General features: G+C 41.0%; 2 protein-coding genes across 2 annotated transcripts in view; one reads left to right on the top strand and one right to left on the bottom strand.

Moving 5' to 3' along the window:
- Positions 1-27549, top strand: part of LOC115775636 (NLR family CARD domain-containing protein 3-like) — an 866494-nt gene that overhangs the window by 378220 nt on the left and 460725 nt on the right. The gene's annotated exons all lie outside the window — the stretch shown is intronic.
- LOC115775781 (NLR family CARD domain-containing protein 3-like) lies at positions 11-19245 on the bottom strand. The gene is made up of 7 exons (XM_030723313.1): positions 18909-19245; positions 15163-16969; positions 5746-5919; positions 4955-5128; positions 4316-4489; positions 716-762; positions 11-540 (listed from the first exon to the last, which is right to left on the bottom strand). Exons 1-7 carry the CDS (start codon positions 18985-18987, stop codon positions 11-13), a joined length of 2985 nt encoding a protein of 994 aa, XP_030579173.1. The 5' UTR covers positions 18988-19245.

The raw sequence follows: 27549 nt of genomic DNA, 5'->3' as shown, positions 1-27549 counted from the left end.
TACACTCAGCTCAGCACAGACACACTGAGGAACCAGGAGACCAGACTCCAAACCCAGGATAAAGAGGTTCAGTGAATGTGGTGTTGAAGGTGTAGAGGTGGATCAGAGTGTCAGAGGAGACTCTGTAGAAGGACAGAGTGCCAGCAGGACAGTCCACATACACTGCTACTCTGTTAGAGACAGAGGAGGAGGAGGAGGAGATGGATGTTTCTCTCTTATTGTGAAGGACAGAATGAGGACCATCATTTGAGCAGCTCAGTTTCCAGGACTGATCATTCCGTCCAAACCTGCAGTCATAACTGTCTCCTTTCCTTCTGATTCCTCTATAACTCACTGATATATCAACGTATCCTCTCCACTCGACCTCCCAGTAACAGCGACCAGTCAAACCATCTCTACACAGCAGCTGAGGATGGACATCAAATCTGTCTGGATGATCAGGATATGAGTGATGTCCCTCTTGTGTCACCTTCCTGTTGTTGTCAGACAGTTTGAGCCATTTGTTCACTGTGTTTGTGTCGATTGTGAGTTGACAGGAATCTGATGGAGAGAACAAACACAATCCAGCTGCAGTTATTGATCCATCATCTGTTCATTGATTGACACTTTGATGATGACTCCTGACATCAGAGATGTGACTGAGTGATGTGACAGTTTGAAGATGGTTGAATGTGTGCTGCTTTGTTTTCATCAATCACATTAAAAACACACTTACACTTCCTCAGACCTGGTCTTAACCATTGAACTCCAGTGGGCTCCACCCTGAAGGGGGGGGGGACCAGCACAGTCAGTATGTACACATGGACATTACATAACTGTCATACACATACTGTTAGACACTGATAAAGGAACAGTCCAGCATCTTCACAAACATTAAAAAAAAACAGAATCTCAGCAAACAAAAGAGGAAGCCGCAGAATCCTAGGAGAGAGACAAAAGAGACAGGGCCTGCAATCAGGCTGGAAGACTGTAAGGCTGGACCAGCTCGTTATCCTCTGAGGACATCTGACTTTGTGTGAGAGTTTGTCCACCCAAACTACATGTGTTTTGTGGACTTAGAAAAGCTGCTCCCCTCAGCGTGTCTTGTGGGGGTGCTGCAGGAGTATGGGGTGTCTGGCCCATTGTTACAGGCCATTCAGTCCCTGTACGACTGCATTAACAACTTGGTCCACATACCCTACATACCACATTCAAACTGTCAGAATGCTCAAAGCACAGGTTCAGAAGAAAGATTAGCCACAATCTTCCATTCCAGCTTAGTAATTAATCCTAATTAGTAATTAATTTCACCAGAGGGCGTGGCCGTGGCACCACAGTGAATTTTGATCATTCGCCAGGAAATTTTGATTGCCTCTCATTCAAACCTGCATTATCCAATCTGGATCAAACGTCCACAGGAAGATGACAGTCCACCCCTGAACACATGATAATATTTACTGATAGTCGCAGCGCCACCTAGTGGCTACAGGAAATGTCATGTTTGACACTATAAGGTACAGCTCCAAGGTGGTTGAGCATAACCATCTCAAATTTCCCCTGGAAAGCCTTCAGGAGTTGGCTTTACATTGTTTTCAAAACTGTGAGTTTTTGCCAAAAGGTGTGACCCTGGGAGGATGGCAAGTTTGGTGTTTCACCATGAAGACAAAAATGGCAGTAACTCAAAGCCACATGGCCCAATCTGCATCAAACTTTAGTGGTTTGATAAGCCTCCCGCCCTGAACCCAATGATATGCATAAAGTCCCTAAACGTTAGAGCGCCACCTAGTGGGACCTGGAAATATCATGAAATACCATGTTTTTTGTGTAGCCCCAGAGCTACATTTTATCTACATATCTGAAATTGTGCAGGCTCATGTAACATCATTAGACTTACAAAAAAAGTCTCTTGGACCCATACCCAAAACCCTACAGGAAGTCAGCCATTTTCATTTGAAGGTGTCAATTTTTGCTATTTTCAGGCCTGCTATTTAAATCGTTTCCTCCTAGGGCATTTCACCCAGTGAGACCAAAATGGCTCCAGTTCATCTAGACAAGTAGCCCATCAAAAGTTATTCATGGTTTTGTAGAATATTCAACGGCCTTTTCACACTCAGCCGTTGAAGTTGGCCTTCATTTTTCTCCGTCGCCACAAAATTGTTTGTGCACTCGTTCGCACATGCTTTGCCCAATCAGCCTACAAATGTAATCACTCATGTACAAACCCAGGCTGAACCTATAACCAATAGCGCCCCCTACAGCAGCAAATGAAAATTTGTAAGACAGTCCACAGAATAATTTTCTCTGAAATGCATGAAAAGTTATTTCAACATTTCTGACATCATCCTGATCAAAAAAGTCAATAAGACCCATCCTCTATTTTGCACACCACAGCCGTGACCACACCCTAAATACTGCATTTGGTTTATATGAAGATTTAGTTTATCGGAAATGTATGAAATTGGCTACAGATATTCTGTACACCAAAAACATCAATCAGACCCATGCCCTATTTTGCACGCCGGAGCCATGACCATCCTCTAAATATTGCATTGGGTTTATATGGAGAGCAAAAGATATATTTTCCCATAATCAGTGAAACTTGTTACAGACCATCACAATCAAAAAACCTCCAAGTGCGCCACGGGTTGATGTGCACCAGGTGCGAGGGCTCCATCATCGCCGCTTGCGGCTTTAATTTGTTATTGTCTCTCTTCCACCTGGTCCCTACTCAGAGTTTCTGTCTGATTTCTCAGACCTTTTATCTGATTTAGTGCTCAGTTCAGATAAAATACTTATAGGGGGTGATTTTTAATATCCACACAGATGCTGAAAATGACAGCCTCAAATCTACTATTAGATTCAACTGGCTCCACTGAAAAAGTAAAGGAGCCCACCCACTAATCATACATATGGCATAGAAACTGACTGTTGGGTTTTCTCTGTATTATTGTAGGATCTTTACAAAGCAATACAAAGTGCCTTGAGGCAACTAGTTGTTGTGTTTTTGCACTATACAAATAAAATTGAATTGAACTGAATACCCGGCAATAAGTCGGACTTATTTCCTGTGGGTGTAGGACTCTGCCAGGTCTGCCCTTTGTCACCAATTGTGTTAATAATTTTATGGACAAAATTTCCAGGCATAGCCGAGTGGCGGAAGGCTTCCACCTTGGTGATGGCAGAATCTATCCCTGCTTTTTGTGGAGTACATGGTTCTGTTGGCTTCATCAGGTGGTACTCACTCTGGTTCAGGGATGAACTGCTGCCCCAAGTGGATTTTAAGTATCTTGGGGTCTTGTTCTCGAGTGAGGGGAGATGAAAGCAGGAGATTGACAGATGGATTTGGGCTGCAACTGCAGTGATGTAGATACTGCGTCAGTCTTTGGTGGTGAAGAAATATCCCTGTCCGAACCCTCACAAGCTTTTGGTGACTAAAAGAACGAGATTGCAGATGCAAGCAGCAGAAATGAGCTTCGTCTAAAAAAGAAAAAGCTTGGCCTCTTGCATAGAGATGGAGTGATAGGTTAGGTTAGAGATAAGAAAATGCTCTGCAAAACCTAACATTGATACAAATGAATAAATAAATAAATTTCTACAAGCTTGCTTGCTTTCAGATGTACAGAAAATATTTTCTTGTGGTTGACAGGTACTACCACACTTCCAATCATTAAACCAGGGATGCTCAAGTCCAGGTCTCGAGGGCCATTGTCCTGCAGGTTTTAGATGTGTCCCTGATCCAACACACCTGAATCAAATGGCTGAATTATCTCGTCAGTATGCAGTCAAGTTCTCCAGAGTCCTGCTAATGACTTCTATACTTGACTCAGGTGTGTTGAAGCAGTGACACATCTAAAACCTGTAGGACATGAGCCCTCGAGGCCTGGACTTGAGTATCCCTGTACTAAATTTTACTAAAAATTTACGTTTCCTCTTTTAATCAACTAGGCTAGCACTTTCCCCTGCTTCCAGTTTTTGTTCTTAGCTAGGCTAAATATGTGCTTGTCCTGTCCCTATACAGAGATTAATCTGATATGAATCTGGATCAGAGATGTTCCTGGAAATTAACACACCATGAGACATACAGTCATCTACATATCTAAATGGTAAATAAATGATGAGCAGTTATCATTATTTTTCTTGGAGAAGTTCTCCTTGGAAGACCCCTGACATAAATATCTCATATTAAACCAGGCTAATGTTTTTGTTGGGAGTAAAGGAAAATGTTTGTGCATGTGTGATTGTTCATGTCACATGTGCATGAAATAAACAGGAACTGAGTGAAGGACGCAGGAAATGTTTCCAGTTCTCCCTCCTCTATTAGGCATTCTCTCCATACCTGAGAGTGTCCAGTCTCCAGCGTGGATCCTTCAGTCCGGCCGAGAGCAGCTTCATTCCTATGTCTCCTGGATGATTGTAGCTCAGGTCCAGCTCTCTCAGATGGGAGCGGTTGGAGCTCAGAGCTGAGGCCAGAGAAGTACAGCCTTCCTCTGAGATCAGACACCCTGACAGCCTGCAGAAACACAAAACAACAATCCATCCATGATCAATGATTTCCTGTTTGTCAGATACAATAACATCTATCCATTTCCATTTCCACCCATTCAATTTAATTTAGCTTCACATTAAGACATTTCTATCAAATTTTGTGGAATTTTAGTTTAAAATATGGAAATAAGATATTATTAAATACATTATAATTTTCAATAATGCCAAACAGACACCTAAACATGTTATCTGGACTTTTCTAACCAGTGTCAAAGGAAATTGGTATGTTGTGGATACAGAAACCCTGACAATGCATGAAGTCATTTTCTTTTTTAAAAAACATAGGCAAAAAGATGACTATGAAAATAAGTCAGAATGTAATAATCGACCCAAGTTCTATAAACTTGACAATTCTATAAAGGTTAGGTGTTTGTGCCATCATAAATATCAAATTAAACATGATCATTGGTGGAAATTCTGGAGAACTGACCTGAGAGTTTCCAGTTTCCAGTTTGGATTCTCCAGTGCTACAGACAGAAGTTTCACTCCGGAATTCTGCAGGTCAGTATTATTCAGGTCCAGCTCTCTCAGACTAGGGAACTGAGAGTTGAGAACTGAGGACAAAGCTTTACAGCTTCTCTCTGACATGTTACAGTGACTCAGTCTGAAAAATAACAGAAAAAAAACAAATACTGGTGTTAAAATGCAACCAAGGTGCAGTGAGAAGTTAGTACATTTAGCAATATTTTACCTTTTTTTCTGGTAATCCTAATTCCTTGCTAAGATATAAAAACACATGGCTAAACTTGACCTTTATTGGGTAAAATATTTAATTGGTTAATTATTGCTAAACATACTATCACTTGATCTGACCTCAGAGAATTCAGGTTACAGTTTAGATTCTGCAGTCCAGCAGAAAGAAGCTTCATTCCTGAATCCTGCAGGTTATTGATATTCAGGTCCAGTTCCCTCAGACTAGAGAACTGGGAGCTGAGAACTGAGGACAGAGCTTCACAGCTTCTCTCAGGGAGGTTATAGACACTCAGTCTGAAAATAAAAACATGGAGAATAAAGCAAACACCTTTGCTAAAGAGTAATCAAGATGCAATAATTAATCCTATATTTTAATGAAAATTTATTGTATTATGTTGAACAGGTTAGACATATTTAAAAATACTAATAAACAACAATAAATAGATAAAGTCTAGCTTTGTTTGCTAACATTTTTAATTGTTTAATTTTTTCCATTGATTAAGAAAACAGAATATCATCTGACCAGACCTGAGAGTATTCAATTTACAGTGTGGACTCTCCACTGCTTCAGACAGCTTCTTCACTCCTGAATCCTTCAGGTTGTTAGTACTCAGGTCCAGCTCTCTTAGACTACAGGACTGGGAGCTGAGAACTGACAGCAGATCTTCACAGCTTCTCTCTGAGAGGTTACAGCTGCTCAGTCTGAAGAAAAAAAAAAAAGAATATTGCCAGACCTTAGTTCGGGTTAAAAGCCTGACAGTTTAATTCTGGATATACCAGAGCCTGTCCGGGGCTTACAGTAGCACTTTTAAGCATTTTAAAGGTCCATTTTCAAGATTTTCCAGCACACTGACACTGTGATACATATTTATTTACATATTTGTTTATAATTTGCCTTCTTGGCTTGTTGTAGTTTTTTATTGTGTTTTTGGTTAGTCACTTGTATTTTATTCTAGTTTTCCTGTGTCCTTGTCTTCCTGTGTCTTTGTGCTCCAGTGTCTGTGCTCCTCTGTGTGTCTGTCTCCCCATGTTCTTGTGTGCTGGTGTCTCTGTTATCCCTCCTGTCTTCCCTGTTTAGTTGCTTCCTTATGTTATGTCAGCCTGTGTGTTGTAGTTGGGTTCCGGTTAGTTATGTTTAGATTCTCTCTGTGTGCCAGTCTCACTATGTGTCAAGTTTGGGTGTACCATGTTTAGTTATGATGAAACTGAGCTTTTGAAATTCTGGACACTGGAGACTGAGAGCAATACTCCTGTGAGGCACCCGACACCCGTTTCAGTTCCATGGGTGGGGACGGCCAAGGACTGGCCTGCTTCAGCACTCACTCCATTTTCACGGGTGGGGGTGACCGAGGACAGGCCTGCCTCTGCACCTGCTCCTTGGGTGAGGAGCACCCAATTCCAGCCTTCAGGTTCACTGTCAGCTTCAGCCACTCCAGGTTCAGAGTCTTGCGCTTCTGCCACAGCCACTTCAGCTTTAGAGCCTTCAGCATCAGAGTCACTTCAACCTCAACCACTTAAACTTCTGTCTTTAGCTTCAGTCTCCGTTTCAGTGCCTTTGGCTTCAGTGTCTTCAGCAGCTTCAGAGCCTGCAGACAGTTCAGCAGCCACTTCAGCTTCAGAGTCTTTAGCTTCAGCATCAGCCTCTTTTCCGTCACCTGTACCTCCACCTAAAACTCACCTAACGCCTGAGTCACCTACCTAACCACCTATGATTCGTGCAGGTTGGGTCAGTAACCCCAGCCTGCAAAGCAGCCCCAGTCGTCAGAGGAGACAGCTGTGCACCTTCGAGTATCCTGAGTCTTTTGAGTATCCTGAGGCTCAGCAGTCCCAGTCATTGGAGGAGACAGCTGCGCACCCAGCTGAGTATCCTGGGGCTCTGCAGTATAGTATATTATATTTGCTCAGTAGTTCTATGATTCTAACAGAATCATGATGTTGAACCTTTCTGTAAAACACTGATATAAATATTTGCTTGCTGCCAGTAAAGAAGAGGATGTACACACTGACTAATTAACATGAAAGCATGAAACGATTATTTAGGCACTGCTAAAGTTTGTAAACAAAAATAAAATCCAAAATGTAAATATGAATTGATTATTGCTGAGTTCTGTCAGTGAATGACACATTTATACAACAGAGAGGAGTGGGATTGCGCAACAATGATGTATGTGGGTGTGCAGTCTGCTCTAAAGAAATATGGCAGAAATATGTGAAGCTCTGTTCAAAACATTAAAGGTGTTGACTTAGTGAAAAGCTACTTTAGGGGAGGGACCCAGAGATTTGAGTCTGACAACTATGGGAATAATCCCGTGCTGCTGACACGCCAGTGTTGTGTCAAAAAGTGATCGGCTGCCAGAAAGTGATTTCTGGTATTTGCCGAATACGGCAGTATTTATTTATTTATAAGTGCAAAAACTGCGAATCCTGACAGGCAGGAGAGAGTTAACAGAGCATTAATGTTCGGTCTGAATAACCCTAACCCAATGAATAAATAAATAAGCACACCAATTACATGAGATTCTATCACCAGTGTTACAAATAATTTATAGACTGCATAATTTTAAAATGTAGTGGACTGCCTGCCACAAACCACTTTGTCTTTTTCTTTAAATTAAAATTGTGTCTCTGAAAGCAGCACTCAAAACAAAGTATCCGCACCCTTGGATAAAATAAATGAATACTGCACATATGAATTTTTGGCCACAAGGAACATGGAGACCCCCAAAATTAGGATGCAACAATTCCTGTTCTTAACTGGCCAGCAAACTCACCTGACATTAATGCCATAGAAAATCTATGTGGTATTGTGAAGAGGAAGATGTTTTACGCCAGATCCAACAATTCAGAAGAGCTAAAGGCCACTATCAGAGCAACCTGGACTCTCATAACACCTGAGCAGTGCCACAGACTGATCGACTCCATGCCACGCCGCATTGCTGCAGTAATCCAGGCAAAAGGAGCTCCAGCTAAGTATTGAGTGCAGTACATGTTCATACTTTTCATGTTCATACTTTTCAGTTGGCCAACATTTCTAAAAATCCTTTTTTTGTATTGGTCTGAAGTAATATTCTAATTTTCTGAGATACTGAATTTGGGGTTTTCTTTAGTTGTCAGTTATACTCGTCAAAATTAAAAGAAACAAACATTTGAAATATATTAGTCTGTGTGTAATGAATGAATATAATATATAAGTTTGACTTTTTGAATGTAATTACTGAAATAAATCAACTTTTTCATGATATTTTTAATTTTATGACCAGCACCTGTAAAGAGATTCAAAGCTAACTTAGTGGGCAGATGTCTGAGATTTCTACGTCACTGTGAGTCAGCTGCATTAAAAAAAATGCTGTGTTTCAATTGTAATGCCTGCTCTGTACTTCCTAAATCTGTCCTCTTCCTGACAACACATCCACAATATCGTCCCCTTAGAATTATAAGGTTCTATGTGACATTTTTGATGAAATTGACTTATTGTCATATTCTTATTCTCTGACCACTGAACAATATGTACAAGATTTTTTTTCAATTATATACAACTTTGGCCATTTTATTCACAAAGCAAAAAGGTTCCATCTGCAAAATCAAGCTTTAACTTAGTATTATAAGGTTCTATCTGTGAACCAATAGGCACTTGAAATGTTCACGAGTGAGCCAATCAGGTTCCTTCTTTTTTATAATATTATAATACAATGTCAAGCAAAGGAGCAGAGATGTAAGAAAAAATGTTTTGTGAGAAGTTGGGGATGTTTAAAAGACATCTAAAGGTTGAGGATTTAAAAAATGAGTTGACAACAGACAGAAGAACTAATGGCAGGAAAACTTTGAGCTTTTGATGATTTTAGAGCACACTGAGCTGTTTTTTTACACTGTTAGCTAACAAGCTAGTGAGCAAATGCTAGTTTTTTATTGTTTGTCTATGGTCAGTGCTAACATAAGGAAAAACAATGTAATATTGAGAATAGTCAAAGGTTGAAATATAAGTTACCTCACGCATAATATATTGATTGAAGAATGACTTTAGATTTTAATATATTCTATGACTTAGCAGTGGTGCCATGTGGGTGAGCTCTGTCTGTTTATTTCTGTCAAACTCCAGAAAAGCAATTAAAAGGAAAAAAGCACCAGAAAAGGGACAGCAAAGAAATTGTTATATTTTTCCTGAATAAATACAACGAAGCAAAAATTCATTGGCAGTGACTTCTTTATAGCAGAATGATTTTGATTGAAGATACAAGTCTAAAAATCTACCTTTTAAGTGGGATGAGTTTTTATTTGGATTTCTATACTCAGTGGACATGGACTAAGAGTCTAAATGTTTATTTGGTATTTTAAGTTTAGTGGCCCAAAAAGCTATCACAAAGAAATGGTTAAGCATGAAAGTCACACCCCTGAATGACTGGCACCAGAGGATATGTGGATTATATAGGATGGAAATAATTTCTTTTTTAGGTAGATTCATTAGGATGATTCATTCTGTAATGAATTAGTATAATATACAAGTTTGACTTTTTGAATGGAATTACTGAAATAAATCAACTTTTTCATGATATTCTAATTTTATGACCAGCACCTGTATATGTATAGTTTTGCACTCATCGTTGGCACTCTCACGTTGATGTTTAGTTACTGCAGCTTGTATCGTTAACACAATAATTTCCCTTGTGGGATCAATAAAGTATCTATCTGTCTATCATGTTATTATTATTATTATTATTATATCAAAAATTCTCATCTTGACCTGTAGGCGGTCTTTGTCTTCCACGATCAGGTCCTCTGCCAGAGGCGTGGGAGCTTGAAAGTCCTGCACAGTATTTTAGCTGTTCCTATGACTGCGCTCTTCTGGACAGGCCTGTGTACTTTTGGGTCATTCATTACTCATTTTAAAAACAGATACTGAAAAACAAAAAAAATGATGTTTTTTAAAATTTTCATTTCACAATTAAAATCCATATAATGTAAAACAAATTGTATTTTTTTTTTCCTTTTGAAATCAAAGGACCAATTCAGAAAGAATAGGCGGCAAAAAACTGGCCCGTCTTTTCATTTTTCTCAAACCAGAAATATGCTTTTTTTTTTCTCCCCATTGACCACTGTAAGTTACAAAAAGATGGAGCACTACCTTATTTTTTGAACAGCAAACGCTTGTCTCTTAGGCTCCACCTGTTCACCATTTTCTGTGTAAAATCTCCAGATGCTCTTTTTGGAGAACCCCCCTTTCTTCTCCATAGCAATGCAAAGTAACTGCAGTGTGTGAGGTCACGTGGCTGTGTTTGTGACACAGCTGTCCGCAGCACAGGGGCCCCACAGGGAACAGTTCTAGCCCCATTCCTCTTTACATTATACACTGCAGACTTCTCCTATAATTCACCCACTTGCCATCTGCAGAAGTTTTCAGATGACTCTGTGATTGTCGGTCTAATACAAGATGAGGATGACGAGAAATACAGAGAGCTGATACGGAGATTCTCAGTCTGGTGTCAAAGGAACCACCTCATAATCAATGCAAGCAAAACCAAAGAGCTGGTGGTGGATTTCCACAGGCACAAGTGCACTCCCCCCACACCGGTGAACATCCTAGGTATGGACATTGATAGGGTCACATCCTATAAGTATCTGGGTGTTCATCTAAACAATAAACTGGACTGGTCAGACAACACCACTGCACTTTATAAGAAAGGTCAGAGCAGACTCTCCCTGCTCAGGAGACTGAGGTCCTTTGGAGTGCAGGGGGCACTCCTGAAAACATTTTATGACTCTGTGGTGGCATCAGCCCTTTTTTACAGTGTGGTGTGTTGGGGGAGCAGAATGACTGCTGCTGACAGGAAGAGATTGGATAGGCTCATCAAGAAGGCCAGTTCTGTCCTGGGCTGCTCCCTGGACACTGTGGAGGTGGTGACGGAGAGGAGGATGACAAGAAGGTTGTACTCTGTATGCTGTCAAATGACTCCCACCCCATGTATGGAACTGTGACAGCCTTCAGGAGCTCCATCAGTGACAGACTGTTGCACCCCAAATGTTTGAGAGAGCGCTATTGCAGGTCCTTCCTGCCTGCAGCAGTGAGACTTTTTAACCAGCACTGCTCCCAGACATAAGAGTGTTTTGCTATGTACGCATCTACACTACTGACATTTGATTGGTCACATTGTCTATACTGTCTATATTGTCTATACTGATCACAATCTCTACATAGTCCATACTGTACATAGTGTATACAGTTTTATTTGTATATCCTGTATTTGTATTTTCTTATTTATTTTTATCTTTTCATACTTTCTTATTGTGTTTTCTTATTGTGTTTATAGTATCGTGTCTCTGTACAATAGCTTGCCGCTACTACACTGAAATTTCCCCACTGTGGGACAAATAAAGGGATTTCTATTTCTAGATTGCTGTAGAAGACACAACCCTTCTTGCGATGTCTACAGTTGCTTCAGAATGTGTCATCACAACAGCTCTGAAAACCAGAAACTGACAAGAACAAGTGTCAAATAAAAGTGAACACTTTGTATTTACCTTGAGTTGCCTTTACAACGTTGTTAAACTTCAAGTTTGAGAAAAATTAAAAGACGGGCCATTTTTATATTTCCTATTCTTTGCGAATTTTAAAGGGAAAAATAAATATAATTCGTTTTACATTGTATGAATTTGGAGTATGACATGAAAATGAATTAAAAAAAGGTTTTTAAAGTCTGTTTAAAGTCTGAAAACAAAAAATGAATGACCAAAAAGTGCATGGACATGGACAGAGATCTCGTATGTCCTTGCTGGAATCCAGTGGAGCCATTCTCCCTGTTTCAGGGTCACTTAGCTGAGAGTTCCGATTACTGCACTAAGCACATGTTTCTTTGTGGTCATCTTCCTGATGTACTTATGGATCTTTGTTTTTTCATCGAGGATAGTTGTTGGGAAGGCAGTAAGTGTAGGTGTAGAGAGACATCTAGGGTGAAGGTAGTGAAGTGCATGCTTTACGGGAGAGTTGCGTAATGCTTTAGTCAGTCAGACACGGAGCCAGCCATCTTAAGCAGCAAGCAGCAGAAGTTGTGTGCGTAACTGACGAATGTAAGTTTAACCTGATTGGAATGGCATAGCCGACTGTTATAGGTTTGCCACTGTAGTTACGCTATGTTTGGTTAATGTGTGACACTATCTGTTGTTGGTTACTATTAAGGTTGTTTAGTAGTACATGCTAATGCTAATGCTAGCTACTTCTGTTAATTGTAAGAGTTATGAATGTTAAGCTACTGTTATATTGAGTTAGTTATCCAGGGTGGATGTAATGTTATGAGCGAACATTTTGATTAGTGTAGTGAGGTAGTTTGTAGGAATTTCTGATCTGTTTATTCTTTCCTTTGTAGAACCACACACACACACAAATACCCCTCCACAGATCCCCTCGATCTACGTAGGCCTGCTTTCCTCTGTTCATCATTAAAGAGCCTGAAATCTCTATTGGCATCCTGTTTGTGCTCCTTACCGGCACCCCGAGGGGATATCACCTGAATCCTTACTGTTACAGAGAACCGCACATTAGAGCTATCAAACAATAGTGGTTCTTACACTCACTAGTCCTTGTCTTACTTCTGTCTGCTTAGCATACACTGGATTTGGAGTGAAACCCTCCATGCATAGGAAGGAACTTTCTTGTCGATGTCAGTGGCTTCTATCTGCTCCATTGGCCAGCTTATTATCCCCCTATCTGATAACTGGCAAGGCATAGGTGTTTACTATTCTTCCCACTCAGCTGACTCTTCAGGACTATCCTTACTCTCTGCAGGTTCCCATTTGTCTGTGGGATTCCAAGGTACTTGTAGTTGTCCCCAGTGAATGTTGAGATTCATTCTTGGATGTCTGGTACTGTGATGTTACTGGAGTCTGTTCAGGGAGGTTGCTGTGGTCTGCTCTCAGATCTATTAGCAACTGAGCATTGATGTTGTGTATTGCATCCTTTTCCCATATGCTATTCCAGTATTGTTCATCTCCAGCCTTGGTGGGAGTGCTGTTCTCAAATTGGATGCTTCAGTGGAGAACATCTGGCTTATTCTCCTGGTTGCTATGTCTCTGGTATACTCCTTCAAGCAGTTAGCCAAGGCTGCAAGTCTTTGCTTGGCAGTTTCTAATGCCTCAGGTATGGACAGCTTGCTGTACTTCTAATGGTTGAAGTAGTCTGTAGTGCTGCATTCGCATGTCCATCCATCCATCCATTTTCTTCCGCTTATCCGGGTCGCGGGGACAGGAGCCTAAGCAGAGAAGCCCATGCTTCCCTCTCCCCAGCCACCTCCTCTAGCTCATCCGGGGGGACCCCAAGACGTTCCCAGGCCAGCCGAGAGATATAATCTCTCCAGCGTGTCCTGGGTCTGCCGCGGGGCCTTCGCATGTAGTAGTTGATTTTCAGAATGTACTTCATGTAGTCTTGGTCATTGGCCTCGGGGGGTCCTAATTTCCAACTTAGCCATGATCTTATTTTTCAGGTTAGCTGCCCTGGTATTCAATGTACCAGTTGTTATTGGGACTTACTAACCAATTTTGGAATGTGATGATGATGATGATACCGCCCCCGCCGACCTGTCATCCTGCCCCCCCACCATAACATTTGTGTTGTACCTCCTCAGTGTTTAGTTGTGTGAGTGCTATTGCTTCTTTTCAATTTTGGAACGCTGAACTACTAGTTGTGTCAATCTGAATGTTGGATGTTGAAGAATCCACAGATGCCAGTTCTTTTTCATGTAACACCTTTCACTGGGATTACTTGTGTAGTAGCATTCCAACAATTCCAATTCTTACCTTGTGTCCACTTATGCCATGTCCTTCCAGTTTCAGTAGTCAACTTATCATCAGTATGCCATGTTGTTGTGAATATTGCAAGTTTTGTAAGTACAGTGGTGCAGTAGTTATGACTGTTGCCTCACAGAAAGAAGGTCTGGGTTAAAATTTATCTCAACACTGCTTCATCCATCTCCCATCTGTTCTCATCTTCAAATGAGTCAGAGTTGGACTCTAGTTGCTCTGTTTCAACCTCTCTGGCCTCCTCCTTGTCAGCCTCAGAGTCTTCGGAGGTGAATGACCCGCTCAGTAGGTAGAGCGGGTCACCTATTGATCGGAAGGTCAGCGGTTCGATTCCTGGCGGCGGTTCGATACATGCCAATGTATCCTTGGGCAAGATACTCTCTGACACAACTGTCGGAGTGTGAATGCATGTGAATGTTAGATAATAAAAGTACTTAGCTTAATTAATCATGGAAGCGCTTGTATGAATGGGTGTGCATGCAAATGTGTTGTATAAGCTCAGACTGAGTAGAAAAGCGCTATATAAGAGCTAGTCCATTTACCATTACATCAGAGTGCATGATAATTTCAAGAGTCTTGTGTGTGCTGTAAATCCATCTACAAAATGAGTACTCCCACACTACTGCTCATACACAAAACCACGGCTGCACAGAATTGGGTTTGTAATACAAAATGTGGCCTTCTAAGAGAAAAGTCTTGAAAGTGGACATCACGTACACATTTGAATGGTAAAAAAAAAAAAAATTGTGCCATCTGGTGGAGGAATATAAAAATAAAGTATTGAAAGTCAGTAGTCCAAAATGAACTCTTAACATAAAGGAATGGATTTGTTGATGTGAAGATAAATGTGGGATCAAAATTGAGATTTTCAATGGGTGATTTTTTTTTTGTCTCTAGGATTAAACGTATCAGTTTTGCATAGCTTAGCTATTTCGGGATAATTTAACAATCTGAGATGACAATTCAAATAAAAAAAAAAAAATGAATGTCCTCTGGCCATTTTGAGCATCATTCAGCACAACCAGAATGGCTTGAAAATATATTAAGAAAGAAATGGCACAAAATGACTCTAGCATCACCTAAAGGTTGATTCAACTTTTAAGTTTTTGAAGGGACCAGCACCCATTAGACTGTTTATGTGAAAATAAAGCATTTACTTACAGAGCTTTGTTGGAGGCTTTGATCACTGGCAGCAGCCTCAGTAGAGCCTCCTCTGAAGCAGAGTATTTCTTCAGGTCAAACACATCCAGATCTTTTTCTGATGACAGTAAGATAAAGACCAGAGCTGACCACTGAGCAGGAGACAGTTTATCTGTGGAGAGACTTCCTGAACTCAGGAACTGTTGGATCTCCTCCACTAGAGAACGATCATTCAGTTCATTCATACAGTGGAACAGATTGATGCTTTTCTCTGCAGACAGATTCTCACTGAGCTTCTCCTTGATGTACTGGACTGTTTCCTGATTGGTCTGTGAGCTACTTCCTGTCTGTGTCAGCAGACCTCGTAGGAGACTCTGATTGGGCTGCAGTGAAAGACCTAGGAGGAAGCGGAGGAACAAGTCCAGGTGTCCATTTGGACTCTGTAAGGCCTTGTCCACAGCACTCTGATAGAAATATTTCTTTGCAGATTTTCTTGTTTCAGAGTTCTTGGAGGTTCTCTTTTGGTCTTCCAACAGATTGACTCCAGAGTTGATGAAGGTCAGATGGACATGAAGAGCAGCCAGAAACTCCTGAACACTCAGATGGATGAAGCAGAACATCTTGTCCTGGTACAGCCCTCTCTCCTCTTTAAAGATCTGTGTGAACACTCCTGAGTACACTGAGGCTGCTCTGATATCGATGCCACACTCTGTCAGGTCTGATTCATAAAAGATCAGGTTTCCTTTCTGCAGCTGATCAAAAGCCAGTTTTCCCAGAGACTCAATCATCTTCCTGCTCTCTGGACTCCAGTGTGGATCTGTCTCAATTCCACCATCATACTTTACATTCTTCACTTTGGCCTGAACCACCAGGAAGTGGATGTACATCTCAGTCAGGGTCTTGGGCAGCTCTCCTTCCTCTCTGGTTTTCAGCACATCCTCCAGAACTGTAGCAGTGATCCAGCAGAAGACTGGGATGTGGCACATGATGTGGAGGCTTCGTGATGTCTTGATGTGGGAGATGATCCTGCTGGCCTGCTCCGCATCTTTGAATCTCTTCCTGAAGTACTCCTCCTTCTGTGGGTCAGTGAACCCTCTGATCTCTGTCACCATGTCAACACACTGAGGAGGGATCTGATTGGCTGCTGCAGGTCGTGTGGTTATCCAGAGACGAGCAGAGGGAAGCAGGTTCCCCCTGATGAGGTTTGTCAGCAGCACATCCACTGAGGTGGACTCTCTAGGGTCAGTTAGGATTGTAGTTTTGTGGAAGTCCAGAGGAAGTCGACACTCATCCAGACCATCAAAGATGAACACAACCTGGAAGTCTTCAAAGCTGCAGATTCCTGCTTCTTTGGTTTCAGGAAAGAAGTGATGAACAAGTTCCACCAAGCTGAACTTTTCCTCTTTCAGCACATTCAGCTCTCTGAAAGTGAATGGAAATGTGAGATCAATGTCCTGCTCAAGGTCCTTGTTGGCACTGGCTTCAGCCCAGTCCAGAGTGAACTTCTGTGTTAGGACTGTTTTCCCAATGCCAGCCACTCCCTTTGTCAGCACTGTTCTGATTGGTTCATCTCTTCCAGGCAAGTCTTTTAAAATGTCTTCTTGTCTGATTGTTGTTTCTGGTCTGTCTGGTTTCCTGGATGTTGTTTCAATCTGTCTGACCTCATGTTCATCATTGACCTCTGCAGTCCCTCCCTCTGTGATGTAGAGCTCTGTGTAGATCTGATTCAGAAGCGTTGGGTTTCCAGCTTTAGCGATGCCCTCAAACACACACTGGAACTTCTTCTTCAGAGCAGATTTAAGTTTAGACTGACACTTTGGCAGAGCCTCTGAATTAAAAAAAAAAACAACAACAAAAACCCAGAACCACATAAAAACATTAGTCTCTTCTGAAGTGGTTTATTTCCTATGAAAAAAGAAACCTTGTCAAATGTTTATCTAAATCACCACAATGAAGAAATGTTATAAACTTTAACTGCACCATCATACAGAGGTAGGAGGTAAGAAAATACAAATACTTTTTTACTGTGTTAAGTAGAATTTTTAGGTATCTGTAGTTTACTTGAGAATGAATTTTACTTTTACACACTACATTTTACACAAACGTCTGTACTTGATACTCCATACATTTTCAAAACAGTCCTGTTACTCTAGGTTTTTATTTCCCATCTCAGCGTGCTTTCAAACATCAAACCAATCTGAGTCTAAATGGCAGGAACAATAACGCATAAAAGCCAGTCTTATTGGTGTAGTCTCCATAACTGGGGTTTGTCGCATATAAAGATATGAATCAGTTAAAAACATTATTTATGCATCATTCATAGAGCTGTACACAGGGGTTACAGTGGGCCAGAGTGCAGCGGTCGTAAGTTGTGATCCTGGCATTTCAGCAGCTAGCTAGAGCTAAAGAAGTTATGATGGAGAAAGAAATGGAGAAAGAAGTTATGAAAGATACAGTATTTTTCGGACTATAAGGCACACTTAAAATACTAAAATTTTCGCCTTATAATCCGGTTCTCCTTATGTATGAATTCTTGTTTTGCTTACTGACCTTGAACTAATTTTATGTGGTACACTGCGCTCAAAAATCTGTCAAAATGTTTTAGTGCGACTTTGACAAGGGACGCTTAACAAACATTTTCCAGAGACATTTTCCAGAGAGATTTTCCAGAGACATTTTCCAGAGCGTACGACGGGGGGAAGGGGGTTAACATCCAGCATACGCTTTTCATTAAATTCTCTAAAACAGGTCATCATCGATTCACAAAATGACTCTACTGATTATATCAGACAGGAACAAGCTGCGAGTGCGGCGCAGCAGGCGTGGAAAGCAGCCAAAGCCGCTGGAGATAAATTCAACAAGAAGTGGAAGCATTGTTCCAAAAATGGAAACCGTATGCAATAAACTGCAGAAAACGATGATGGATTTGGCCTATTTTCATCTATGCTGGCCCGGATATTTGTGCGTAATCTGGTGACCGGCGGCCGGCACTGTTGCCAACTTTTTTGCAACAAAACTCACTGTGGGCTGTGTCAAAAGTCACTGAAGGACGAATTGAGGTCCGGGGTGTGTGTGCTGTCCCCCTCGGTGCCAAAGAGAGGTCTCAGTGATGCCACAGCGTATGAAGGGGACGCAGTACCAGCGCTGTATGTACACAAAACATGGTGACAACGGAATTTTTAGGTTTCCGGTGTTGTGTCAAAAAGGGATTTCCTTTTTTTTATGTTTTTTCTTTGCTTATATCGGTAAATATACTGGTGCACAGGATTTATGAAGGGCTTATATATAAAATGAAGAATTGACTTGTTCTTACCTTCATTAATAAAGAATATATTGTAGCATCTGTTAAGACGTTGAAGAAGATGGTGAGAAGATGACGCTTTTAACTAGTGGTTTGTGTGTTTTATTGTGTATCACTGTTGTAAAGCACTTCGTGATTTTATCTAGAAAGGTGCTATATAAATACATTTTTACTTACTTACTTTAAATTTCATTTTTGGCTATTTTATGGGTTTTTTTTGTCCAGCAGTTCTTTGTACATATGATGGCTTTGTTCTGCTATTAGAGTTTCAAAGATTTATGATGACCTTCAAAATTAATGTCCTTTGAAAATGTTTAATTTCTTTGTGAGCTGAACTTCCACAAATTCAAGTTTACACCATAGAATAAAGTTCTTGCAGAAATTCTTACAATGAATTCTGAGGTTTCACACTGTTACATCTCAAACAAACTGCAGAGACCATTCTTACAGAGAAACATGGCCTCACCTTGCTGAGCAGATGGATAAGCGTATAAGTGTAACTCAGAGAAGAGGAGTTCATCTATGTTCTGAAGATGTCCGATCATTATCCTGCTGGCTTTGTCCCCTTTTTTTCTCACTGTGTCAATGAAGCAGCGAGCCTTATCTGCTCTGACTTGGTTCCCCTCCAGTATCAACTCTTTTTCCAAATCATTAAAGACACCGTCATTTACAAGGGCTTCAAGGAGCTGTGTGAGGATTTCTGTCGACACCCTCCACACAAAGGGTGTCCGCACCCTGGCGAGCTCTCGCTCTGCAGGAAAAGTGCCAAAGAAAAGTTAATGTGTTGCAACTAGCGTTGTACAATATTCACAAAAAAATGACATCTTGATATTTTCTGTAATTTCTTTGAAAGCGATAATAAACAATCTTTTGCATTATTTAAAAATGTGTTATAAGACTTAAAGGATATTCACATCATCAATCCATCCATTATCTTCCACTTTATCCCATTAATCAGGGTCATGGAGGGACTGAAGCCAATCCCAGGATCATCGGGCGAAGGCGGGGTACAACATACAGTAGACAGGTCACCAGTCCAGCGTATGGCCAACACACACTCACACACACATTCACACCTACGAGCAATTTAGAGTGACCGATCAACCTAACATGCATGTCTTTGGACTGTGGGAGGAAACTGGCATACCCAGAAGAAATCTACACGAACTAGGGGAGAATATGCAAACACCACACAGAACGGCACCGGCTGTCGGTGCCGGTGCCAGTATTTGAACTGTTCAGTGGTTTTCCACCGCAAGCGGTTTCAGTGCTCAGCCAAATAACAGGTTCAACTCGGGGCCCCACAAGCTAGCTGGTCTCGAACCAAGAACACATGATGAAAGTGGCAGAAGGATATGACTCTGCCATCTCAAAATTTTCTATTTCACTGCACGTGTGTATTACATGAGAAAAGTGAAGTGATTTTCATGGCTGTGAATTAGGTTGGCCTCTAAGGCTGAACTTGCTGCTTTGTATCAGTTCATATCACAGATAAAAGGACAAAAGTGTGTACTTGTCGTCTTGCTCTAATTGGACTGTAAAATGTGTTCACAGCACAAGAAAGGGGAGCGTGTTCTCCCATGTTTGTGCCCTTCAGATGCGGATCTGCCCACACTCATATGTAAAAGATCAATTCACAAATCGGGGTGGAAACACAGGCCCGTTCTTAAGCAGTTCATGGTTCATTGAAACCGACACCAGCACTGGCACCTCGGTGGTGGAAAAGTAGTATACAAGAAACGGTTTCCAGTAATTCAACTCCTCGGTATTGTTAGTCTACTTGCCTAACGATTCTGCTTATCAGTTCCACTGATGCCTCCATGGCTCAATGTTGTGTGTGTGTCAATGCAGTAATAATAATTAATGTGCTAATAATAATTAATGTGCTAATAATTACAGTTGCCATTTTTGTTTACTATAACCACAGTTTGCTAGCGGCACCACCATTAGCTCTAGCAATCATTGAGTATTGGAATCCCTGATTATCAACTAGGGAGATGCTTGGTGATAAAAAGCATTACAAAACTAAGTCCACAGTCCACAGCAGCCATTACTGAGATGGTGAGCTCATGAGAAAGGAAATGTTTTTCTAGCATCCAAAGCAGCAGCGCTTTTTTACTGTAACACCATTAAAACCTTTACTTTGAAATTTGGAGGTCCTTCATCAACCACATGATCAAAAAGTGCCAATGTGTAGAAAAGAGAACTTTGTAGCTGTCACGGCCAGCGATGAGACAGGCGGAGAAGAGCAAAAACGCAGGACTCCAGAGGTAGGCATTATGTAAAAGGTGTTTAGTTTAGGTTCGGAGGACGAATACAAAAACCCTTCTGAGGGCAGGCGAAGGGAAAAAACATAGAGAGCACAGGAACACACTAGCACGCAAACATCAACGACGCGACAAAGAACACATGGAACCTGAGGGCTTAAATTCACGATGGGTAATCAGGGTAAGAGGAAACAGCAGGGCACAGCAGGTGAGGCAAATGAAACTAATAACACAGGGGAAGCAAAACTAAACACAAAGCACAGGGAAAACCAGACTGTCAAAATAAAACAGGAAGTGACAAACCAAGGTACACGCTGACTCAACATGGGGAGCTGGCACACAGACTCAGGACAGAGACGCAGACCTTAGATACGAGGAAAGACAAGGACAAAGGGAACAAGAATCAAAATATACTGGGGACAAAAACTCAGGAAATACGAAACCAAACACAAAACGCTGGGCAAACGGCCCAGGACATGACAGTAGCTGCTCTAACCACTGCTGTTTGTTGAACACAGCAAAAAACTACAACATGGAAGTTAAAATATACAGATGAACTGTTAATACAAAAAATATTTCTTATCAGGTCACTCAATTAATCGATAGAATACTTGATTGCTGAAATAATCAATATTTGCAGCACTATTTTGCTGTACTGCTTTCACTATACTGTATGTATAATCTCCATCTCCTGTAACATTTAGTTGATGAGGACTGCCAGAGTCTGGCTGGCTCAGAGGCTGCTTCTCGCACACCTTGTAGTTGTACTTTATATTAATATATTAATAGTGTTTATGGTGTCAGAGGAATTCTTATTGTTTTTATACCAGTTATAATTTTGTTCTACTTTACATTAAAAAGAGTTGTGGTACATTTTTTTATTCACTAGCCCAATGAGAATCAATAAGAGAATTGAGAAGCAAATGAATTGATAAGTGATATTGATAATGGAATCGGAATTGCTAAATTCTCATCAATTCCCATCCCTATGTGTGCAGCAGCCTTTACTAAAGCATGAAGTGGTGAACACATGGAGTCAAGGCATTTTGAGTGTTGTTTTTGTTCCCAGTCAGTAGCATACTCAATATTGTCAGCTTTTGCATCTTTAACATGGCAATTAAGATATTATTTTAGATGACAAATATCACACACCCCTAGTTGCAACACGTTTGAAAAAGTTGCATTATGACTCTAGAACTGTTTCCATAAGACAAGTAAGTATATAAGGATGAGTAAGCGCTCTTTGACAGTTACCCCCCCCCCCCCCCCCCCCCCCCAAAAAAAAAAAAAAAGATATAGAATATACCTTGTGTCTATACACAGCATCAAACAAACCACTGATCTCCTACCTGCTGATGAAGCTGTTTTGGTTGAGAGCTCCCTCTGCTCCTCTACAGGTTCTTTAAGCATCTTCCTATAAACACACAAGAAGATGATTTTATCACAGGAAACAGGGAACACAGTCACACATCATATTAATTCGTTTAGAACAGGGCGTCCAAATTTTAGTGCATGGGCCATATTCACCCAAAACTCATGTTAGTGTTGCATAATTTGGGGGGAAAAATCCAGTACAATCTCATTTTATTTGTAAAGCACATTTAAAATGAGAAAGTTGACCAAAGTATGACAAAATAAAATAAGAGATACCCCGTACACACATGCCCAAAGTACTGTACACAATCTCACTGTACATTCTGTATAATGACAATAAAGGCATTCTATTCAATTTTTTTCTATTCTATTCTATTCTATTCAGGATGCCATGAATCATTAACATACAGTACAGAGGGCTGAATTTAAAGACACCCAAAAAATCAATGTGAAAAACAAAGATGCAGCAGGCTCGTCCACTATGCCAAAATTTAATTGCACTTAAGATGTTACTCAGTAGTTTGTGTGGGCCACATGTACTTGTATGCATGCCTGGCAGCATCGGGGTATGTTCCTTATGAGACAATGGATGGTTCACACCAGCGGCTGTTGGAGAGTCACGATACAGGACTCTGACAGAGCTCATCTTCTTATAGAGTAACTGCTTGTCTCCTTGAATCTCCTCCAAACATTTAAGATTATGTTGAGTGATATAGCAAACCTTCTTGCAATGGCACATGTTGATATGCCATCCTGGAGGACTTGGACTACCTGTGCAACCTCTGTAGGGTCCAGGTATCACCTCATTCTACCAGTAATGACACTGACCCTAGCTAAATGCAGAACTAGTGAAAAAAACAGTTTGAAATGATGAGGAGGGAAAATGGGAGTGGACTGAAGGCCCTTTGTATTGTGGGTAAAGACCCTATAATAATAAAGAGAAAACCCAACAGTCAAAACGACCCCCTATGAGCAGCACTTGGTGACAGTGGGAAGGAAAAACTCCCTTTTAACAGGAAGAAACCTCCAGCAGAACCAGGCTCAGGGAGGGGCAGTCATCTGTTGTGGGGGGAGAGAGACAGGACAAAAGACATGCTGTGGAGATGCTGTGGTAGAGAGCCAGTGATTAAAAGTGCTCCTGTTATTAATTTCATTAACACCAAAGCAGCTAAAACTGATTATAACCCCCCTCTACTGCTTAACTGAGCAGATTATTATCCCAGAAGTGTAACTGACTTGGTGCTATATAAAAATTCTTCTTTTAATGTTTTTGAGAGGGAAACCTCTCAAAAAAACAAAAACTTCTCTGCTTAGGCTCCTGCCCCTGTGACCTGGCCCCGGATAAGTGGAAGAGAATGGATGGATGGATGGATCCAGCAAATTATGAACCTACAGTAACATGATGGTTAAACCTCTTCAAGAACTTAAAAAAAAGTTGTGTTGCCTTTGACTCAAGCACTTAGGACTGCCATGATCTTAATCACTGAAAATTCTTAGAGCTAAAGGAATACTTGGTTTAACAGCGCTCTGGCTCTTTCTCAGCCTCGCTCCAGAGCCTATAAGAAACCTGGGTTTGTTCCTATTTTCCTCTCACAAATAACAAGTATGACATCCTAGCTCTGTGGAGGGCTTTTTTCTTTTTAAATAAAGTAGCAGAAGTACAATGATCGATTCAGAAACCAAAATCTGTTTTGTTGAGACACAGTTTAAATGAGGTGGGGCAATGAAATGTTTGCAATTTAAATAGAATAGCAAGACAAAGTTAAATGAGCTCTGAAAAAGTTCACATTCCTAACAGCTCACCTCTCTGCAGCAGATGGTTGTTGTGTTTTAAAACCAGCAGAGGACACTTCAGACCTGTCATTTATTAAGCACACGGAGCAGGGCTCGATTCTTTGATGGATCCTTAAAAAGATCACATTTTCAATAAAAACCATACTAAACAGCACAAATCCATTTAGCTAAATTAATACTGGCATGAACTTACTTGTTGACAGATGACTGTCTTCTTTTCCAAAATTTACAAATAAAATAATTCATGCAGTTGCACTTTAAGAACACACAGCTGGGTTCGGGTTCGGGTTCAGGTTCAGGTTCAGGTTCAGGTTCTGGTTCTGGTTCTGGTTCAGGTTCTGGTTGGTTCCTGTGAATAATGATGCAGCAGTGATGTGAGTGCTGAGCTGTGACATGGAGAAGAGTCATGGACAGTTAGAGATGGTCATCTCACCTCTGAGCTGTGGTCTGGCTCTCATGTTCCCCACACAGAGTGGTTTTAGAGGGAGGGACTCCCTCCTCTCTGTCCTCACACTGATCCATGCTGCTGAATTCACATCAGCTCACACACACTTTCTACCTTCACCTGCAGAGGAAACACACATCATTCATGTGCACATCAGCTGAAATCCTCCTTTCCATCATGTGTTGTTCAAATATCAGCTGCTCCATCTCAGTGTGAGCTGAATGCAGTCAGACAGCAGTGTGAGGCAGAGGAAGCTGCCGTCAGCTGCTCTACTTCTACCATCAATCCAGTAGATGAAGCCATGAAGCTGCAGCCCAGCGCACATGATGCATTCACTGACACACTGATTCACTTTGACTGGAAGCTTCAGTCAATTCAACACGTCTGAACAATATTTTCAAACATTTCAGTGGATCCATGATCCAAAGAGGATCAGCAGAGTTCAAAGCTAAACACTAATTATTCCTGCAGCCAGACAGTCACAGAAACACTGAAACCTGGATCCATGTTAGCTAAACACTGTATATTAGGAAGAGCTGTATTAGTGAATCAAGCAGTGACAAAAGCAGATTCAATGATCCATCAAGGAAATATGAACTTAATAACCTGACTGCAATCAAACACATTACAACTAATATTACTGTCATTTTATTTTGAAAGGACAGACAGGGAACAGCAGCACCCTGCTGTGTGTGATTTTAATGGAGTTTTGTTCCAGGAAATAAAAACACAAAACAGATTTTTTTTTTTTTTTTTTTTTAACTGAAGAAATTAATCAGACACCAGCTGCTCATCAAACTGTTTGATTCCAGTCAATCAATGATCTATAATCACGTGGATTTGTTTTCAAAAACAAGAGTGATCCAAAGTTTGTCCTGAAAGCAGAGCTGAACATCTGCTCCCAACAATCCAGAAACAAAGAGGAAAGTTCCCAAAGACAAACAAAGCAAACTTACAGTTTCTGCAATAGAAGCTCCACAACTGTAATTTCCCCATTGTGGGACTAATAAAGGTATTCGTATTTGTATTCCACACGTTCCTGTCTGAGTTCTTCTTTCATGTTCTCAGTACACAGCAGCCTTGACTGTCTGTTCACCTGTCCCTGTGACATAAAAAGTGAGCTGACTCAAAGCTTTCTAAATTTCAATTATGACAATTCTGATGTGCTAGTTATTGGTCCAAAATAAACCCACTACCATAGCCAATATTAAGTTTGGCTCACTGGGAGTAGGTTTTGACACTTTTTCAATGCTCAAGTAAAAATTGTTCTCCAATCAAGCTTCAATCAGCTTAAAAAAAATCCAAATTCAGATCATTCTTGTCTGCTGCTGATTTGCACCAGCTCATGCTTTTCTTTTTTCCCAGCTGGAATATTAAAATGCTCTTTACACAAGCATCTCTCAGAGCTCACGTCACTGACTGTCACTGCAGATTTTAACTGGCGCCAAGAAATGAAATCATGTGCCTGGTTACTTTCTTATGTCAGTAAATGAGGCTCTTTTGGTTATCCCAAGGTCTGGGCTATTATACAAAGGCCGGCAAGTCCTTCTTGTTAGAGCTCCCAAACTTTAGAACAGTCTTCCCATTGAGATCAGAATGGAAACCCTACTCCTCCAGAGTAGGTTATTTATTTACAGTGTAAGCAATATACTGTGGTGAAATTCAGAAAAGTAACTTTTTTGATTAGAAAATTGGATCATTTTGTAAATTTTATTTCTAAAGTTCATTTTAAGCGTGTGAACTAACCAGAGAAATTGTGCATTGAGACTGTGGATTCTGATCACTAATGTTAGGTCAACTGAATGCAGATAATGGAAACATACCCTGGATATGTTGAAGTCATTTCATAGTATAAACAGTTTCTTTCTGCTTTGTCAGTGCTTTTATTAATGTAATAATATCTGTGTTCACATACACAGCCCCATAAACTCATGGCAAAAAATGAAGAGACATATCAGACAGGTCTGTGTTTAATGAGGCATCGAGCTGGCACTGCTGGCATTGTGGTGAGCCAGCTGGATGTGGGCCAGGTCTGGCAATGATGGCACTGTTTATATTATAGCATGCCACACATGGGGTGGAATCGTTTCAGCCTCATCTTCACTCAAACATTTACATCTTCTGATCCGGACATTTTTCCATCCAAAGTGTGTTCTGTCTTCATCCAGATCAGTGTGATGTAACAGTGATGCTACAGTGACTACAGTAAATGTTTCAGAGGAACTGACTGACAGTCTGACAGCTGCAGCTGCCTCATTATAAATCCGTGACATCATCGCTGTCTCCGTCCTTACAGCCTGTTGACGAGTGAACGACTGTAAAAGCTTCATGTTACAAAAATAACAAACTAACGTCTAACTGGGATTTCAGTGCTTGTAGAAACATAAACGTCTGCAGCGACTTTATGAATGAGGAAATGAATCGGAGTGTCAGACAGGTGGTTCAGGTGCAGCAGGAGGAGAGGAGTCAGAGAGGCACTCAGAGTTTGGTAACTGACTCAGAGCTGGAGTTAGGTCTCTTTCTGGAACTGAAAACCCGAGTTTCCTCATTTTAGGGTTAACAAACTCAGAGTTAGAAAAACCTGGAATAGGCCCCTGGTAGATGCTGCCGGGAGTTCCGGTACATGCGAGCAGCAATTATTTAGCTCCAGATTGAATCCTTATTAAAAGCTACACTCACAAACTGTTTCCCTCTGACAGCAACAACATTTAGCCCAAAATTATTAACTCTGGTAAAAATATGAATAATGAAATTATAATTTGATGCCAGATAATCTGGTACAATGACCAAGCTCACCTCGAGGGTCCAGCTGTGAGTCCGTTGCCGTGAACTATGGAGCTGCACACAGCTGATGTTAGCCAGGAAAACATCCCAGACTGCTTCCTTTACCTTCACATGAAGCTTCACGCGGAGACGATCAGCATCAGCAGGAAAAACACGAAGTTCAGGAAGTGAAAGTAAACTCAGAGAGGCGTTTGAGGACATCCTCACAATCAGGAGCAGCAGAAACAGATCAGATTGGCCTTAAAGCCTCTTTAGAATCAGCTGGAAATGTTGCTGAAGGCTTTCCACACATCGCTCTGTGTGTCAGTTTGACTTCAAACATTTTACTTTTTCTGGCTTCGTTTCAAACACTGAAAAGCTCCAACTGCCCTGTTACACTGAATCCAAACTACCGACATCAGATATTCACATTCAGCAGATCTGATTCAAGCTTAAACACCATA

Source organism: Archocentrus centrarchus, unplaced genomic scaffold (assembly GCF_007364275.1).
Source record: "Archocentrus centrarchus isolate MPI-CPG fArcCen1 unplaced genomic scaffold, fArcCen1 scaffold_24_ctg1, whole genome shotgun sequence".
NCBI classification, from domain to species: Eukaryota; Metazoa; Chordata; class Actinopteri; order Cichliformes; family Cichlidae; genus Archocentrus; species Archocentrus centrarchus.
The sequence above is the reverse complement of the archived record's forward strand: the minus strand, read 5'-3'. Positions and strand labels throughout refer to the sequence as shown.